Genomic DNA, 18,906 nt, shown 5'->3' with positions numbered 1-18,906 from the left:
CCCCCCCCTCCGCCCCGGCCGGAGAACGCTTGCTAATGGCTGTAGCTCTGGCAGGGATGTATGGGTGGACGGTGGCGAGGCAGGCCGCTGCCAGGCTCATGACAGCATGCCGATATGACCCCGACACCGTCAGCTGCGGGTTGTTGCCACACCGGAAAGAGAGGGAAGCCAAACAACGGGCCGACACTACACAGTTGCACCTTGTTATTTATAGCCACATAGTAAACACTGAAATGTATTCCCTCCAAACAAGGCAACCGAGGGACCACAAAGCTGCTACCAAACATACGTGTGTTCATATGGGCCAGGAAGTTTGTCATCCATTGTGTTATTACTGTGAAAGAGCCTGTTCTGTGCTTTCGTAACAATGGCTTTTTTTAATTTTCTTGGGTAAAATGTTACCATGGTTTGACTGGGTATATTACAATATAGGCTAGTTATCTTTGCTGGAAAATCAACCCAAAAATGTTATATATTACATAACATTTTTGAAATACAATTTTTTGATAATCGGCTGAATTGAATACTTGAAAAGATGACAAATGCATGTCTGGTAGCAAATCAAAGCAGTATAATATAGCTTTGTACAAAACAGTAGACTTTAAAACTAATATGATATAAAAATGTGCTATGTCTGAAGCCAATGTAAAGTAGCTTATAACACATGATGTAATTGCACATAAGTTGATTTTTAGGTTAATTGTATTTTTTTACATGTTCATTTTATAATTACAACCATAAACAACCGATCTTTAAACGGTGTCTAGTCTACACAAAATGACAATTTTCACCTGAGATTTGGAGTCAAATTACATGGGGCAAAAATGACTTTAGAAAGATGGCAGGATCAGAGATCCTGTAGGTTGAATCTGTTGACTTTAGCAATCTTTGTTGCATTATATACCAACAGTGACAGTTCAAAAATAGGAAAAAGCACTTCTTGTGTTTTTTGCCCCAAGTTTGCATGTCTGTACCTCAAGAAGTATTAGACATTGACGCTTGCTTACAGATCTACCACAGGCTCAGCTCCCTCTTACTTTCACTCGCTCCTACGAATCTACATCCCTACCAGAAGCCTACGATCAGTCAATGAGCGACGGCTCGTGGTTCAATCACAGAGAACCAACAAAATCACTTTCCAGAACCTTCTCATTCACAGTTCCATGCTGGTGGAATGATCTCCCCACCCTCATCCGGAATGCAGGATCCCTGATAACATTCAAGATAACTGAAAACTCAGTTTCCGTGAGCATGTAACCTGATAAGAATTTTATTTTATTTCCTTTTCCTTAAATCCTCCCTTGTCTGGCTTATGCTACTCTGAGCAATGCCGTTTGCTAAATGACTAAATGTAAAGTATTAAAGATATCTTAATATCCTTTTAGATTCTGGTTCTTTACTATTTTTTTTTGTTGATATCTTCATTTTAAAGGCCCTATATGGTTCAATCCTAGAGATTGTGTTCATACGCGTGATATGACTGACAGTCATTGGTGTACAGTGGAATCTGTTAACCCGTGTAACAGTAGCACTTTTCCCTCGAGCAGGCAGAGAGTGTAACAGAGACGCTCGACCCTCTCATCTCCAGACACTATATCTCTCAGGTGAGACCATTAATAAATGAAGTGTGTAGGTTTATGTGCGAGCGCTTTGTATCATGTTTAGTATAGCTTGTTCCGGATCTCCTTGAGTATTCTTGTGGGGGGGGGGAGAATCATCTCATCAGTCATTCTGGCATTGATGCGTTCTGTTCTATTTCTTGCTGGATTTTCTTGGCAAACGTTTCCACTGGGCACCACTGGTATCTCCGCTTCCACATATACCCCTTGTGCTCGGTAATAAGCGTACAGTAGCAGGAAATGTGTTGGTGTTGGCAGAAGAGCTGTGTGGGCATATGCTTGGGTGTTTTTATATAACTTTGCGGAAAGTTACAAATAACCATACCATCTCCATCGACATCTCTATTCCCTGTTCTGCTCATTAGTCAGCTCAGCTGATCTGGAAGAGTTGATTCCCGCAGTCCACAAGAGGAACGGCATCTGGATTTAGATCTGTTTTAGATGGCTAGGATGAGGATCCGTAACCCGACAAGAGTGATCATGGGATCTCAATGGAATAGTTCACCCAAAAATGAAAATTACTCGGCCTCATGTCTTATCGAAGTTGATTATTTTTTTCTATGGAACACAAAAGGAGAATTTTGTGCATTATATTTCCAGTCTTTTGAAGGCGTGTGATGAATTGAAATATTATTGACCTAAAATCTGCAGCTCTCAAAGCTAATATTAATTCCTTATCATGGCTTTGGGCTGCACGATTATGACAAAAATCATAATTGTCGATTATTCCCTTGAAATTGTAATTAAATTACGATTATCACAATTTACATTGAATGATGTTTTGAATAGTTTGGTCTTGGGACTGTGGAAATCCAGATTTATTAAAATGCTTAATTTAGGTTCACATTGAATTTAGCATGTTAAGGTTAGGTATAAATTATGATTATCAGAGTTTTCTAGCAAACGACTCTGGTCAGTCCTGTTTTACTGAAACTCTTGGAGTTTGTGTTTTAACAAGAGAGTCCTGCCAGTCCTGTACTCGGGTCTCAGCAGTTGAATAGATATGCTGAGTGAATTAGGGTGGGCAGCACTCTCAGTCTAGAACAGGTTCCGAGACCTGTCTCATTTTGGTTCCTGCCCCTAAATGTATATAAACTGTAAGTGAAATACATTCAGTCAGACTTGGTGACTGCAGCTACCGACAGCTCGTGTTCTCAATAAAGAATCCTGCTGAAGAAACAACCAAGTCTCCTGGTCTTTCGATTCTAAGTTCACAACAGGACCCACATTTCCTCATGGTCATCAAGCTGCAAACCCACCTTTTTAGGAATTATATAGGCCTATTATAATACATTTGTTTACACAAAAATTGTTGACATACACAAGTACTGTCCCCCTTTACTTAATATACAAATAAATTGTAAGAATTTGACTAATACTGATAAATAAAGAGTAGGCCTATGAAGTTAAGCTATTAAATAGCAGTCCCAAACTAGTTTTTGTTAATACAATCTTGGTATGAGGCTCCACAGTCATTAAAAAATATACAAAAAAAACAATAAGTGGCATTTTAGGGTTATGGAAACAAGTTACCATGGTGATACTACAATGAGTGCCGTCTACGAGCGCAGTATAACGACTGACAGGACATGAAATTTCGTTTGTCTGAGGTGAGAGACTTTTTATTTAGTAACAAGTTATGAAAATAACGATAGAAGCCTGAGTCAGGCTATATGTCAGTGTTATTATTCTATCGTTATTTAGGCTGTTATTTAGATGTTGTCAGGCAGCTCATCTGACCGCAGATACTGAATATGGACAAAGCGGGGTTTTTTTTCTAATTTAAAACGTAACGACGTTGCATGCTTGTAGTTTATTTTGCGCTTTATAGTGAAGCGATATACAGCGCGCTCCGCCGCATTTGCGCGTAACGTTACAACTGAAGAGTGCGCGCTAACGTACCGCATTGTATAGCGGCTGACAGGACAGGAAAGTTCCTATTGTGCTGGGTTCTCTGGAGTAGTCGTGGTTCGCCTCTCACAATGTAACATGGTCTAAACACACGACGCAGAATAATGTAAGCGGCTTTTTTTTTTTTTTTTTTTTTTTTTTTTTTGTAGTTGCTGTTTTGAACGACTACGTAATCATGGCATCCGTAATCGTAATCGCGATTAGAAATTCGATTAATTGTTCAGCCCTACTTTGAATATAGTGTCCAAGTCATATTACTTTAATAGTGTTTTTGTCACCTTTGTTGTAGGCTCATGCTGTTAAGTGTACTGCCGGTGATAAGTGTATTATTTACATTGCAATACCCATAAATGAAAACATAATTTATTAATATTTCTTGATATTTTTTATTTGTAATTTTATTACAACAAAACATCACAGAAACAATGAGACTGGGTAAGATGTACGTAAATTGTTGCGTCCAACATTGTTGAAATTTACAACTGTAACGTTACTTCGGTTTCTTTGCGGGGACCTTCACTTGCCATGTCTATCGGCTCGCTTTCGGGTTGAACTTTCTGCGATTGCGCAACTGGGTTATAGGTTGCCAGGTTGAGGTGGCAAACGGGTTGAAATTGTATATGGTGTGTGTGTGAATATAATGCATTTAATACAAGAGCTGGCAACTGGTCAACATTAGACAAACACATTGGTCTGATTATTCATAAAGGAGTTTGGGCCATGCAAATTACGGGAGTTTCCCGGGAGAAATAACGAGATAAGGCTAAAAAAACGGGAGAAACACAGGAAAAACGGGAGTGTTGACAGGTATGGCTTGGATTGACGTGGGCGAGTAGCCTAAATATTGACTGAATTTAATTTGAGGGTGAACTCTCCCTTCAAACACATCAGAAGCCTCTGTGTGTTGAAATGTTACCATCCGCTGACCTCGTCCCAATTTCACAAATGGAAAAGTTGCATGGACCATCCCCAAGCGTTATTGCGCTCATGCTGCTTGTGACGGCAAAGCCAAACGTCAGTGTCTTTTGAAATTTTAATAGTGTTTGTCCGCCCCACTTACAGTAATAGACTTGGAAAGGCAATAACACTGAAAGGACCACTCTATTAGTACAGACTTACCTGCTTCAACCTCTTTTGTGACATCAGTACTTCAGGTTTTTGTTTGTGTGCGGGCAATAGCCGTTCTCCACAAAGCAGAGCGCTATTATTAATGAATGCAATCAGGAAATGGCCAGTTGGTCTTAATAGGTTCCTAATCTTGGTAACAAATGGGTCCATGGTTGTGTGGTTTGTGCCATTATGAGCTCCGAACATAGCGAGAAGAAACTGTACATTTCTCACTTTTTTGCACTTGGATGGACACTAATGGTATTAGGGTGTGTGTTCACACCCACTGTGACTTTGATTGATGGTGTCGCCTCCACTGAACTTAAAGAACTGACTAATAAATATATGCTGGTGTAGGCTATATATATATTCTTTTTGCTGACAATGTAAAATGAATCAACATTGTAAATATTGCTTTGATTTTAATGTACTTTTAAGACCATTAGCCTAAGTACTAACACTTTAAAATAAGGTTTTATTTGTTAACATTAGTGAACTAGCCTACATTAGTTAACATGAACTAACGATGGAAAATATTCACACACAAAAAATTCTTGTGACTGACAAATGTTTTTAGAATTTCTTTTATTTAAACAATTTTCCATGAATCATTGTAAACTATTCATTTCAAATTATTGATTTCCCAAAAAAGTTTTTGTCATATCTAAAAAAAGTCCCTGTTTGACATTTTTCATGTATTAAAATGTTTCTGTAGCATCTAATTACTAATGACTAGTAATTACTAAATTACGGATCACCTACGATCCCTATACGAAATTCAAATTCAATGATACATAAATATAAATATTGATATACATATTTAATATTGCCAAAAAGCTGAAAATAGTCCTCAGGTGGCATTTTTGTCTCTCTTACACAAAATCTGTCAACAAATTGTGATCCACAATCACAATAGTTGTTTTAAACTTATTGTATGTGCATGAGTTTGTAGATTAGTCTATTTTGTTTTCGTATGAGGTTTGTGTTTAATCTCCTGGCTGTAAAATGATACTCAAAATCAAACACCTGATGCAGCATTCAACAGTGCGGTCGATTTCTCAAGCCTCAGGTTATGCTAATTTCACATAAAAATCAATGCCAGCCCAAGTCCTTCTGTTCTACAAACTGATTTTTCATATTTGCTCTGCCTTTTGAATATTTACACGCAGCTTAATGTCGAAACTGGCACGTTGCATCAGAACTGCAATATTTCCATTTATGGTTTTCATCATTACCAGCTAATTGAAGCCAGAAACGCTAGCTGGTGATTCTGACTTCGATTAGCTACATTGCTGCTAGTGTCTGTGGTGAGGTTTTTGGCTGCGTTTCGGCAAAGTTCCTCTCCGAGTTCGTATCTGATAGGGTACCAGGGCCAGTGGAATTTTCCCTCCACCACACACGGGTCGCTTACGCCATCAGCCTCTTCATCATTCTGTCGAAACAGCCTTGTAGCTCACTTGCTAAGCGATTTGCATTTTATTGTGAGGTTTTTACATTTGCATTTGTTATCACAGCAGGTATTTGCAACGCAAAGCAATGCAGGAGGAGAATGAAGGGGCTGAGGAAAGATTGCCATTCAATTTTGAGCTTAGCATTAGCGTAGGTTTAAAATGATATGTTCCTCAGCATACAGGTGTCATATTTGCATATATTAATCCCTATTAGTGCCTGACTTGAGTTTGGGAGATTTTCTTTAGTTCATATGTGTTTGGTTGCATTTGTATGTCACAGTGCTTTTGCATTTTCCCTCCTAGCCACGTTATTTGTTCCTCCCCATTACCCAACAGCATATCAGCAGTCACATCAGCTATCCACCTTATGAAACTCATGCATTACACCCCGAGCCCCCTAATGTGCTCCGCCAACACCAGCGACGCACCATCTCAGACTCCCGACGGAAGCCGTTTTCTCAATAGGTTTCATTTTTCCAGCGACCGGACCCTAAAAAGGCTTTTTAATAGCTCAGAGTAGAAGCTCCGCATGAGATGAGTGGCTGACGATTATCTGAGCTCAAATCCCCGTGAGGTGAGTGATTTATTACAATAATTTAAAGAAACGAGTGAGCACGGAGGCGAGCCACTATCAGCTGGCCCGCTCTATAAATAAACTGCCTTTTCTCATCATCCGCCCCTCACGTCAAGGGTTTGTTTGCGCTTCCCTCTTCCTCCATTTATTCATGTGTCTCGTGTAGCGGCGCGTTGTCTCCGACTTATTTGCCTCTAATTTTATCTGAAGCAGAAGAGACTTCGGATGTTCTGATAAGAATTTTATGGTGTTTTCAAAAAAGCTTCGTTGGAAGCAAAGCACGTCGCCCTTGTGTGCGATTAGTATGAAGGAAACACTTTGGAATGGATTAATCTGTTTTGGCAGCGATGCACAGTATCCCTGCAAAAGTATTGCACTTTACATACAAAATCATACTTTTTCTTTTTTGGGGGGATTTTAAAGCTACAATATGTAAGATTTTTGTAAAAAAAACATCCAAAAATCACTTGCACAGTGATATATTTCCTGCAATATCCCAAAAGTTCCCAAAGATTTTTAATTTCAGAGAAATTCCAATTTTAAATAATGGCTCGTCCCTGTCGCCCTGTCCCACTTGTCGCCTGTCAATGACGTGATATCCGCGTTATCCCTGGTTTCCGCTCGTACTGCCATAGTAACCATGGCGACAGACGTGGACAACTGCGTTACGTCTAGCGGCACGCGCAACTAAAGCACTAAGAATCGACAGCATTCTATAGTGTTTTCATTATAATGTTATGTAGGCAATGCAAGTTTATTTTGTTCTGTTTATAATAGGGCTGCACAATATATCGAAATATCGCAAATGTGTAAATCGCAATATGCATATCGCAACAGCTTGCAATAACTGGGGTCATGAACAAAAGACAAAGAGAAAATCCCTCACTGCTCACTTTTGTAGCTTTAATAAGAATCAGTATATATTTAATTCATACAGTGAAAACTAAGCAGTGTTTTATTTTTACATTTGATTATTCAGTTTCTGTTGTTAAATAAACCTAATGTAGGATAACCTGAACCCCTAAACCCCGTGGTTTACACTGATGTTAATATAACACTTCTTATGCTACAGTAAAACATTGCTGTTCACTTTCAGAAGCTGTTGGGATGTTTTCTTGTCACAAAAACAATGAAACTTTTAATTTTAAATATATTTTAAAGATAATTAAGTTTATTTCACACACTTTAAGCATTATCGCATCGCATATCGAATGTCGCATTATTTAATGAGTTATCGTATATCGCATTTTTCTTCAATATCGTGCAGCCCTAGTTTATAATGTTATGAATATGGTAGATTGGCGCTGCACATCTTGCTCCTGAACTGTATTTTCATCTAGTATTTCAAGTGATTCCCAGACATTCCCGCTTGGTTTCCCAGGGCTCCAGACTAACTTTTTTTATTAGGAGCGCTGTAGCCCCTGACTTAAAATTTTAGGAGCGCAAGCAGAAAATTTAGGGGCACACCTTCACATTTTCCCCCTAAATAACTATTACAGACAAATGCTTTGATAATAAATAGATTAAGCGTACAGAAATTATGGTGCAATTTTATTTTAAGATCACAGGGCTCCAGACTAACATCTGAGGGCCGCGGCTCTAAGTTCTACAGAAAGTATTTGGTAGCACTGTGGGATGACAAAGCACTGAGATAAATTTGAGGTGTATAGATAAAGTTAAATTTAATTATTATCCTTCATAATGTCTTAATATTATTTCAAAAGCAAAATGAGTGACAAAATAGATATTAGGGAGTGAAAATAGCCAATAAGCACCCTCAGCAGCTGTTTACAATGGTAATTTAGTCTTCTTTTAAAAAAAAAATAAGTGTGAGTTTTCCTACTTCTTGAAACTTTCAGTTTTATAAATAGAGACAATCTTTAAAGGATGAACAAAAATGTTTTGGTCGACACATTAAAAAAAAAACATTTTAATAGGATATAGTTTTGAAGTGCTGTAAAAAGATGTGTAGGCTACTTTCATAACCACAGTATACCATAGTTATAGTTATGCCTGGTTCAGAATAGGCAATTTTTTTGTCTGTTACTATAATCAATGTATCAGATTACACGATTTCGACTCCTAAAAATCTTGTCATGTCCTGGACAAGAAACATTGTCAGACTACACATTGCTTTACAACCAGTCATCTCGAGCCGTCTCACACACATATTCACTCGCACATGTACACACGCACTCACTCACATACACGCACATAGACTAACGCACGCACGCACGCACACACTCACTCACTCACTCACTCGCGCACACACTCTCTCACTCTCTCTCTCTCGCTCGCTCGCTCGCTCACTCACTCGCGCGCGGGCGCACACACACACACACACACACACACACACACACACACACACACACACACACACACACACACACACACACACACACACACACACACACACACACACACACACACACACACACACTCTCGCGCGCACACACACACTCATTCACTCGGAACCCTTCATGGAGGACCGTTAAAAAATTAAACATGCTAGTCTTCTTGTCGTGATGTCGTAAACAAAGCATCGCAGACGCGACGTCGGTTGTCGCCCACTATGAACGAGATGAAATTTACTGGTCGCACATGTGCGACTGGATGTAAAATTTAGTCGCACACTCTCAAATTTTGGTCGCAAAATGCGACCATTTGGTCGCAGTCTGGAGCCCTGTTTCCAAGCCATGACGAGAAAAGATTTTAACTCTTTCCCCGCCATCGACAGAATTTGCCAGCAATCCATGTTTTCACTGTTATATGGTAGGGGGCGCTATTACACATCCTCTGAAAGATTACTGAATCTCTGGATCAAAACACGGGTGAAGAAGCAGCAGAAACAAGCGATAGAAGCATTGCTTACACACATGTAAAATAACACAATTAGGGCTGCACGATTTGGGGAAAATGTCATATTGCGATAATAGAGGTCAATATTGCGATTGCGATATAATAAACAAATGGTTTCATGAGTCAACTTGCTTGGTTCTCAAGGAAAATAAATGCACACACAGATTAGTGATTATCTGCCTAAAGAAAAAAGTTCTTTAGTCAAGAGCAGTGAGTGTTTTTCTCTGTTCCCTTTGTTCTTTGATTAACTTTAGCGACAGATATAATTAGTGGCTACTGTGTACTGTCCCTTTAAGACCAGCCGCTGCTGTCAGAGACGCGGATCTCATTCTCTCACGAGTCACAACTCTTCACGTTCGTCATAAGACTACTCTAATGTTATGAAGATACTCGACAAAAAGACATTTTGGCATAATTGTGTGTGTTATTCGCTCAAGCTCGAAAGAGAGCTGTATTCTGGCATGCTGTTCTGCACGATATTAGCGCGAGTCTTTCTGTGTGTCACAGTCAGGACATTCACAGGCAGCGCGTTCATTTTGGCATACATGTGTGTTGTTCGTTCTACCGCGAAAGAGAACTTGATACTGGCGCGCGTCTATCTGTGGGTCGTGTGTGTGTGTGTGTGTGTGTGTGTGTGTGTGTGTGTGTGTGTCAGGAGGACATTCACAGGCAGCGCGTTCATTTTGTCTTATCGCACATGAATGGTTTAAAAGCATTTGCATGAATAAGAGCGGGGTCATGTAACACTAGCCAAAGGATGCCAAAAATTAACAGATGCTGCGTTAATTGCGTTAACAGCGCCAATTTGTTTATTTAATATAAAATCGCAGCATTTTGGTCATAGAATCGCGTAGGCTTGACATCGCGATTGCGATACGATTAATCGTGCATATAAATCAAAACTGCCTAATGTTGCTGACCCAGGACGAGCTGTAGGACTGTGAAGCTTTCGGGTGTTGATGGACTCGATCTACTCCATCTGTGTTATGATCATCGTTCTGAATCCCATCGATTTAGTCTTTGACAAAAACACGATTTTTTCAGCTATTTGTTCAAAATGTTGCTTTTTTATGGAACTTACCCACATTCAAGTGTTGATAAAAAACCAATGCATTACACTTTTTTTTCCTTTTCTTTTTTCTGTTCTTTCTTTCTTTCTCTGCGTGTTAAGATATTCATACAACAAAATATTTTGGGGGCCATGAAATTTTTGTGAAAATAAAAAAAAATGCACTACTGGATTATTAATAATATCATCAATGTTTTTGGAAAAGAAAAAAATCTAAAAGGGAATATGACTGTCTCAAATAACCCAATCATAGTCAGTAATGTTGGGCTTTGCATTTGGGCTGAAACTGAATAGTGTTCTCATTATAATGTAATATAGGCTATATGGCAGCTGCACATCTTGCACGTATTTTCATGATTAAAGTGATTCTAGGCCATCACTGCATGCTTTCAAATCACTTTATTTCATTTTCATGATCAATCGTCGCAGTCACGTCCAAGTCCTCGAGTACTCGTGCTCATCCCTAGTGGTTTCCCTCCAGTTTTTGTTCTTTAGACTTCCATTTACAAGATATATATATGGGTCATTGACGAATCAATTAACACTGTTTTTTGTCATTTTTTTTACAAGATGGAAAAAATTTGTCACCAAAAAAGTCATTCGGTTTAACCACTGATTTGAAAGTTAAAAACTGATTTGACATTGATGTTGAGATAGTATATTGTGTGTGCCACAGAAGAAATATGAAATAAAATTATCACTGATCTCATAAATGTAATCATTTATTGGACTACTCTAAACACTCCAACATATTCAAGTAAAACACTGCACAGGGAAAGGAGAAAAGGGGAAATGTAAAAAAAAGAGCCTTATCTGCTTTATATTTGTATTATTGTAGTTCCTTTAATTATTAAAAACAATATTATTCCATTTAAATATTTACTATATCGGTTTTACCGAATGACCTTTTGACACTTCAAAATCTTTAAAATACCTTTAAAATATAATTAAAACCTTTTGGATTCAGTAAAAGAGATCAAGTTGTACTACCTTACATACTTTGGATGTTATATATTTGTTTTTTTATTATTATTATTAAGGCCTTTGGACAAAAAAATGACCCGTCACGTCATTGACCCATATATAAAATAAAAAAAAATGTTCGTCCAACAGGACTTTCTGATCACTTAGCAAGCACATTTCTTCTCAACAAGACACATGAAGTTACTGAAGGTTAGAGGTTTGTAAAAAATATTAGCAGATGCTGCTAATTGTTTCATTTTAAAGAATTAGATCTAAACTTTGACACCTACAAATGAGATAATGGTGTTAATTCTTATGACAGTGATACCCGTATCAAATGACCTCTTTTGAAACTTCGCTTTCGAGATGTACAAGACTATTAATCACAATAGCCAACAGTTGTAATATTCAAAACACTCCCTTGGTCTTTGTCCTGTTACACAATGTGTCCAAAGCAAAGGAAACAGAAGGAAGTGCTTTGTCTCCGTTGTGTGCTCATGGATTTACCGTTGCATTAAAAAATCCTGTTTTATTTTGCCGTGTTCAGTAGCTACGCTGGACCAGTGACGTGGGTCATGTGCGTTCAGAGCCAGCAAGTGTCAGGCTCCTGTGTCTGCGTAACGTCGGCAGCGTTGAGACGCCGGAGGACTTCAGATCAATTAAATTTAACAAATTGCTGTTTGCTAGATAGACGGGTCGGTTAACAGAAACCCGCTGATGGCGGGATAACGGATGAGTGGCGTTGGTGTTCCTTCCTCAGGTCGTCTAGAAGAATGTGAAATGTCAAACATACACACAGTCCCCCCAACATGATTCCTGTTTTTGAACATCACATAGTGAGGTTCGAAGTGTGTTAAAAGTGACATTTCTTGATTCATGTTACTAATTAAAATTTGACACTATCGTTCATAAGTACGATTTTTCTTTATCGCTTTTGAAAGAAGTCTCTAATGCTCACCAAGGCTGCATTTATTTGATCAAAAATACAGTAAAAACGGTAATATTATGAAAAATTAATTATTACAATTTAAAAGAACTTTCCGCATCATTACTCCAGTCTTCAGTGTCACATGATCCTTCAGAAATCATTCTAATATGCTGATTTGATGCTCCAGAAACATTTCTGATCATCACCACCAATGTTGAAAACGCTTGATATTTTTGTGGAAACTGATACATTTAAAAAATAAAAAAATCAGGATTCCTTGAATAGAAACTTCAAAATAAGTTTTTTTGAAAAAAAAAAAATTGTAACAATGTAACAAATCGTACTGACCTCAAACTTTTGAACGGTAGTGTCAATATTAAAGAAAATATTTAATATGATCCATTTTAAAGTTAAATATGAATCCGTTAAAACAATATGATGTGGCTCTCATTATTACATTATTAAGTAACCATTATTTCAAGAGTTACCAAGTAATTATTGAAATAATTAGTGTTTAATAATTTAATTCCAGATGAAATTAGCTTCGTCATCATCTTGTTATCATAATAGTTTTCAGTTTCCCTCCTGTAGGCATTCCACATGAAATCAGATGTCTGGAACTGCTGCGCTGACTTTCTAACTTGATGCGTTGTCGTAATTGTACACGGCTTCGAGATATGCCCAATCGCGGTGGACGCCAACCTTAAAGAAATCAATAAAGAGCTCTCAGCTTCCCTGCACAGCTTAAGGCAGCACCATATGAAATGTCACGCATATCTAATCTACGGGCCGACCTCACATTAGCACTGTTAAAGTGAATTAATCTCAGAGGTCGATGTGTTTCTGGGAACCGCAGCGTTGCTTTAGTGAGCCAATATTCATCATTGATAGATTTTATTAATGTGAATTATGGTACCAGATTTTATTACGCAAGTTTTTTCCAGTGCAACCTTTGCATTGGTTACACAAGAACATGTTCTCTCAGATGTTTGAGGGGAAATATTGGTTCATGCAAATAATCAAATAATTTAAAAGTTTTGGAAGATTAATAACAGAATGAAAAGAGCTCAAGCTGAGAGACTGTATATTTGCAAGTTGAAGGTCACTCTGTCTCTTTAAAGTAAAACAAAGTGGCCATTAATGCCTGTAGTTGGGTTAAACATTAGAACACAATGTTCTCGAGAGCACGCTAGACAGATGGTTTCGGTCCAGATATCCTTTGCATTTAGAGATCTAGAGATAAATTATGATGTAAAAATTTTTTTTCTTTGTTTGCATCACAGTTCACATTCTTTTACTGCACACTAGAAGAATGTACCTTACATGTGATTGGAAAGTACATGCTAAGTGTTGTAAGACAGGACAGCAGTGGCAGCTTCAGCTCAAATTCCTTGTTTTTTTTTGTTTTTTGTTTTTTTGGAAAGAGATCCGGCACAAATTCCACTTCTGTAGGGATTGTGGGTAGTGGTCGACCCAATAGGTTTTTCAGTGGCTCATGCTGATATTTAGAGTGCAGGATGGCCGATAAAATGCTGATATAGCCTAAATTATTAATGAATTATTTAAAAAAATTGATATTAACTTAAAATTCACACAAATTGTCCCTCCTGTCTAGATATTGATATTTGCCTTTAAAAACCCATCTGTCCACTAATTGTGAGTATTATTAGCTCAAAAAGCAAGCATGCATTGCATACTATTTAGGATGGCTAGTTTGTAAATTGGAATGATGCCAAAGTCTATGTTGCATTGCATGTGTAAATAATAATTGATTCAAAGTATTGAAATATGTAAGTTATTAGCAGGTCAGAATGAATGCCTGCAGAATCAGCCCTCATTGGTAAACATCAACGCATTCCCCTTTCCCTTGTGTGTTTGTTTATTAAATATTTTGGCTAATTTAATTATGCTTTCAGCCACTAATGAGAGTGTAGCGTTTTAAATGTTAACCTCACCGTGTTTACATTTATTTTGACAATTTTGAAGATTTCCCTCCAAAATTAGTGCGGGAAATACAATAGATGTTTTAAATATTTTGCCTCAACTTGTTTAAATTTGTTCCACAGAATTCCGGTAGATTTCCCTCCAAAATCAGTGTGGGAATTGCATGAGTGTTCAAAGGCTTGAGTCAGTTTATGAGGTTGGTGTCATTATGTCCGTTTCAATGACTCCTCCCTGTCCATTTTTTCCCCATTAATTCTCTTTTATTCCATTGATGCTGCGTAATGCTTATTGACAGACCTGCGCTCATATTAAGCTGCAGATGTTGCTCTCTCCACTGACTGAATCTAATAGCTATCAGTCAGTCTGGAAGAGTGAATGCAAACAGGAGGGGGCGGAGCCTCTCATGAGCACAGCAGTTAGTGGGCCGTCCCTGAGCCGCTTTCATCACACCAACTCCAGCCAATCCCATTACAGCCTTTTGCATTTCCATGGCAACAGAGCTTTATAGCCCCACAAGAGGTGGATACAGGCGAAACGGCAGAGAAAAAAGGTTGCAAGTGAGAAGGAGATAAAAAAAGAGACATTTTTTTTTCACGTTTCCCCGATGATTTTAACTGGCAGTGTTTGATGGCATCTTCATTCAGACCAGAGGATAATAAAGCACAACAATGGTGGCAGGATGCTAGAATGCTTCTGTTTGGGAATGGGATTTGGACCGGCTGCTTTCTGTCCATTGATCGGATCAGTTGGATAGACAGCATGATAAGCGGCGTCTAACAGGTAAACCGTCTAAGCTTGGACGGACGTCTTGAATCTCAGTGCCTGGTTCGCGACGCTACTGATAAACAGGTGTTTCTTGAGAGGAACGGAGAGTTCTGAGCGCTCAGTTCAATCTGCATGTTTTGTTTTCCTGTTTTTAGATCCGAGTCTCTAAAGGAATGCTCATCAATCCCACAGTATTTTTTTCACATGCAAATTCATCTGTGAGATGTCTCTGCTGTGATTTTTGCCGTTCTTAAGACCCTGACAGCCTCACCTCACCTCGCAACTTAACTGATGCACGCCTTGGCGTATTAAGATGGAGGTTCAGGGGGGGTGGAGGGGGGGGATCTTACACTCAATGATGTCAACATTTTTAAGTGTGTGTGCATTACAATTACTGTTAGCTCAGACAGCGTTTCCTCGTATGTCTATATTTAGATAAAAACGGGTTCTCTACTAGTAGGAGTCAAGAGCCTGTTGAAAATGTGACATATTACCATGTGGACACTTGACACAAACAAGCGATTACCTTTTTCATTTCTCATCTAATGCCGTATGATAATTAACGTGCCATTAAATGTTATCGCCCCCTTTTTAGTCGCTCGCACACTACTGTATTTTGCTTTTAGCTTCCGAGATGTGCTTAAAAAAAGATATCGGATTGTGGTGTCCGTTTGTTTGGACACATCGGTCCTGGGAAAGCGGTCTCAGTAGGGAACTGTCCTCTTATAGGCACTGTAGACACTCGCCAACGGGAGGAATTTTTAAGAAACCCTCTAAACATAATTATGGAAAATTGCATCTGATGCGAACTGCAGTGTGCATGTCTTTTTTGTTGTTGTTACAGATCGATGACAGCACATACTCGAATGTGTTACGGTATCGTTTTAACCAGCTGGTGAGAAATAGGATGATAATGCGCTGAAAATCCCTCTCCATAGTCACATATGTCAGTGTTTTGCGCGACACATCTGACACAAATGAATCCCACGGTGTTTTAAAAAGCCACTATTGGGGATCCGGGTGTCGGTGGTGTGGCATCCAGACTAGCTGGTTTCAGTGGGAGTGAAAATGTCATCCGTAATGTTCTTCGAAGTATAGGTAGATGTCTCGCAGGCTTTGTCGGTGTTGTATTGTGGCATCTGCCTCTGGCATGCAGCAGAACCTGTCTTAGGCCTTCATGATGGTTATCTTAGTGCATTTGACTGATATTTCAGGTCTAGCCACAAGCCCAGAGTAGCTGCAATGTCTAGTTCAGGACCAGAATGCACCAGTGCTGGCAGCTGTGACTCACCAGCGGTGACCATTACAGACTTGTTTTTAGTCTCGACAATCACTTCCAGCTGTGACCTTTTATCGCCTGTCCTGTGGAAGAATGACGAAACCACAGATATTCGGATATTTATATGTCAAAATCATTTTTTTGTCATGGTTTTGTTTTTACTTGGGATGTCCTTTCTAAAACACTGAACTATTTTATATCCTTAATTTAGATTCGGTGTCGTTCCAAACCGGCACTTGATTTTTTTTTTTTTTCTTATTTGTAGCACAAAAGGAGAAGTTTTGCAGAATATCTCAGCTGTTCTTTTCCATTCAGTGAATGCATGCAGTGACCTGAAAATGTCATTTATTAGTTAGTTGTGTTGCTTCACATTTCTTTGATGAATAGACGGCTCAAAAGAACAGCTTTCATTTGAAATAGAAACCTTTTGTAATATTATAAATGCCTTTACTGTCATTTTCATTCATTTAATGGCTGAATAAAATAATTCAGTTCTTTAAAAAAAAAAAGACTAAGCCCAGACTTTTGAACAGTAGTGTACTTTTAGCATTTACATTTTAAATAAAAAAATGGTAAATTATTTATAGTGTTTTTTGTTTTTTTGAATTAAAAACAATATCAGGATGAGTAAACAATGACTATTTAAAATTTTTGGTGAGCTATGTCTTATAATTTCCTACAATAATACCTTAGCTTTAGGGTATCCTGGAATGAGGCGGTGGTGATAAACAGTAGTTTGGTCTCTAACCTTTCCTTTTGTGAGCCTTTGATTATTGTTACTATTTTTAGTCTCGTCGAGGGTCCAGCCAATCTATTGTAATTGTGTTGAATGCTTCCTTTTCACCAGGGGCAAGACAGCGCAATCACAGCGCAATCCTTTTTTACTGCAAGTGTGTGTGACGTAACCGAGCCATGCAAGCTATTTATAGACCAAATAGCACGATATTTTTCGTCATGGATGCCATTTTTAGCTCTGACAGCTGTTGCACCTAACATGGCCCCTCTTGGGAGCCCTGAGATGGTCGCTTAGTCGATGGTTGCTGATTGCTTATGGTGTTTGTGTTTACACCAGCTCACTTTTCTGCTCACACACACACACACACACACACACAACTGTCTGCTTTACCTCTCAGGGAAGAGTTGGGTAAGTTGTCCGTGGATAATCCGTCTTACACTAAGCGGCCTGTGTCATGTGACACACCCTGTGGATCCGCAGGAGAGTTACGGTGTCTGCCGGACCTCGGTGTCATCAGCAGGTGGATTTACGTTTCTTACGGCAGCCGAGGGTCAAAACGAGGCCCCTTGTGTTTTGTTTCTGGAAATCGCTTGCATAGATGTCATTCGCAGACAGTTGGATTCCATTGCAGGAGCTTCTGCCGTACAGTAACGCTGTATTTATTAATGGCGAGTTGGTTGCGCTGCATGTTTTTCAGATCACTATGTCTGAATACATAATGCCTGTGATTATACAGAACATCTGCTGGTTTGGGGTTTTGTGAGTGATTAGGAAGTAATATGGAATATGCTACTTTGTAAACAGAGAAATACACCGTTTTTAATATGCATTTTAATTTTAATGATGCTTTACCACTGTTTTTAAATAATATAAATAAATATAGAGAGAGAGCGAGAGCTAAATTGAACAGAACTCAGTGTCACTGCTTCTTCAAAATGAAACTAAATGCTGTATTTTTCATTTAATATTTTTGTCTTGTTTTCCTGTAAATATATCTCAACATCCTTCATACAACATAATTTTACTCAAAAAGCAAACTTGCATAAGATATTAAGACTAGTTTTCAGAGAATCAAGTTTCTTTTTTGTTTTAAGCATTTAAGCAAATCTTGCGGTTTATGGTGAAGATTGCTTTATGTTTTGATATTTTCTCTGGAGAACCATATTAAGCAACACTGAAGTTAAAAACGCAATCTCAAAAGCAATCCCCTGGACATCCGTAGATGATTATCAAGTCTGATTTTGCCTGTGTTTTCTCCCCAGGTCTGAGAATGAGCTCGGCTCCTTCTTTCTGATGCACTCGAGCTAAGGGCCGTCCTGGTGGATTTGCCCCTGACCCAGCGGAGCGTTTCCAGCGCCAGCCCCGCTCCACGCCCATCATGCTGATCAAAGAGTACCGCATCCCCATGCCCATGAGCGTCGAGGAGTACCGCATCGCTCAACTCTACATGATTCAGGTTTGCTCATGGTTTTATCTTGCATTAAAGCAGTAGAAAATTCTGCCGTTATTTACTCGGCTTCACAATGATGTTCATAATGACCACGTCTGACAAGCTCCAAAACGGATTAAAAAACTCCATAAAAATAGTTTGTACAACTTATGTGCTACATTCCAATTCGTAATATAATAACAAAATATGATGCATAATTTACAGTATGATGCAAATAAGTTAAGCAACATTTTAAATTATCTACCAAGAAT

The 18,906-nt window shown here is 38.6% G+C and overlaps 1 protein-coding gene across 4 annotated transcripts in view; it reads left to right on the top strand.

Moving 5' to 3' along the window:
• The window catches only part of pitpnm2 (phosphatidylinositol transfer protein, membrane-associated 2), a 65,363-nt gene that overhangs the window by 2,517 nt on the left and 43,940 nt on the right, over positions 1–18,906 (top strand). For all 4 annotated transcript variants that reach the window (XM_084400129.1, XM_084400127.1, XM_084400128.1 and 1 more), the window contains exon 2: positions 18,468–18,661. In XM_084400129.1, coding sequence (XP_084256255.1) covers positions 18,584–18,661 — 78 coding nt within the window. In that variant the 5' untranslated portion in view covers positions 18,468–18,583. The remainder of the gene's footprint in view (positions 1–18,467; positions 18,662–18,906) is intronic.

The sequence above is a fragment of the Rutilus rutilus genome (assembly GCF_951802725.1).
Source record: "Rutilus rutilus genome assembly, chromosome: 25".
In the NCBI taxonomy this organism is placed as follows: Eukaryota; Metazoa; Chordata; class Actinopteri; order Cypriniformes; family Leuciscidae; genus Rutilus; species Rutilus rutilus.
The sequence above is the reverse complement of the archived record's forward strand: the minus strand, read 5'-3'. Positions and strand labels throughout refer to the sequence as shown.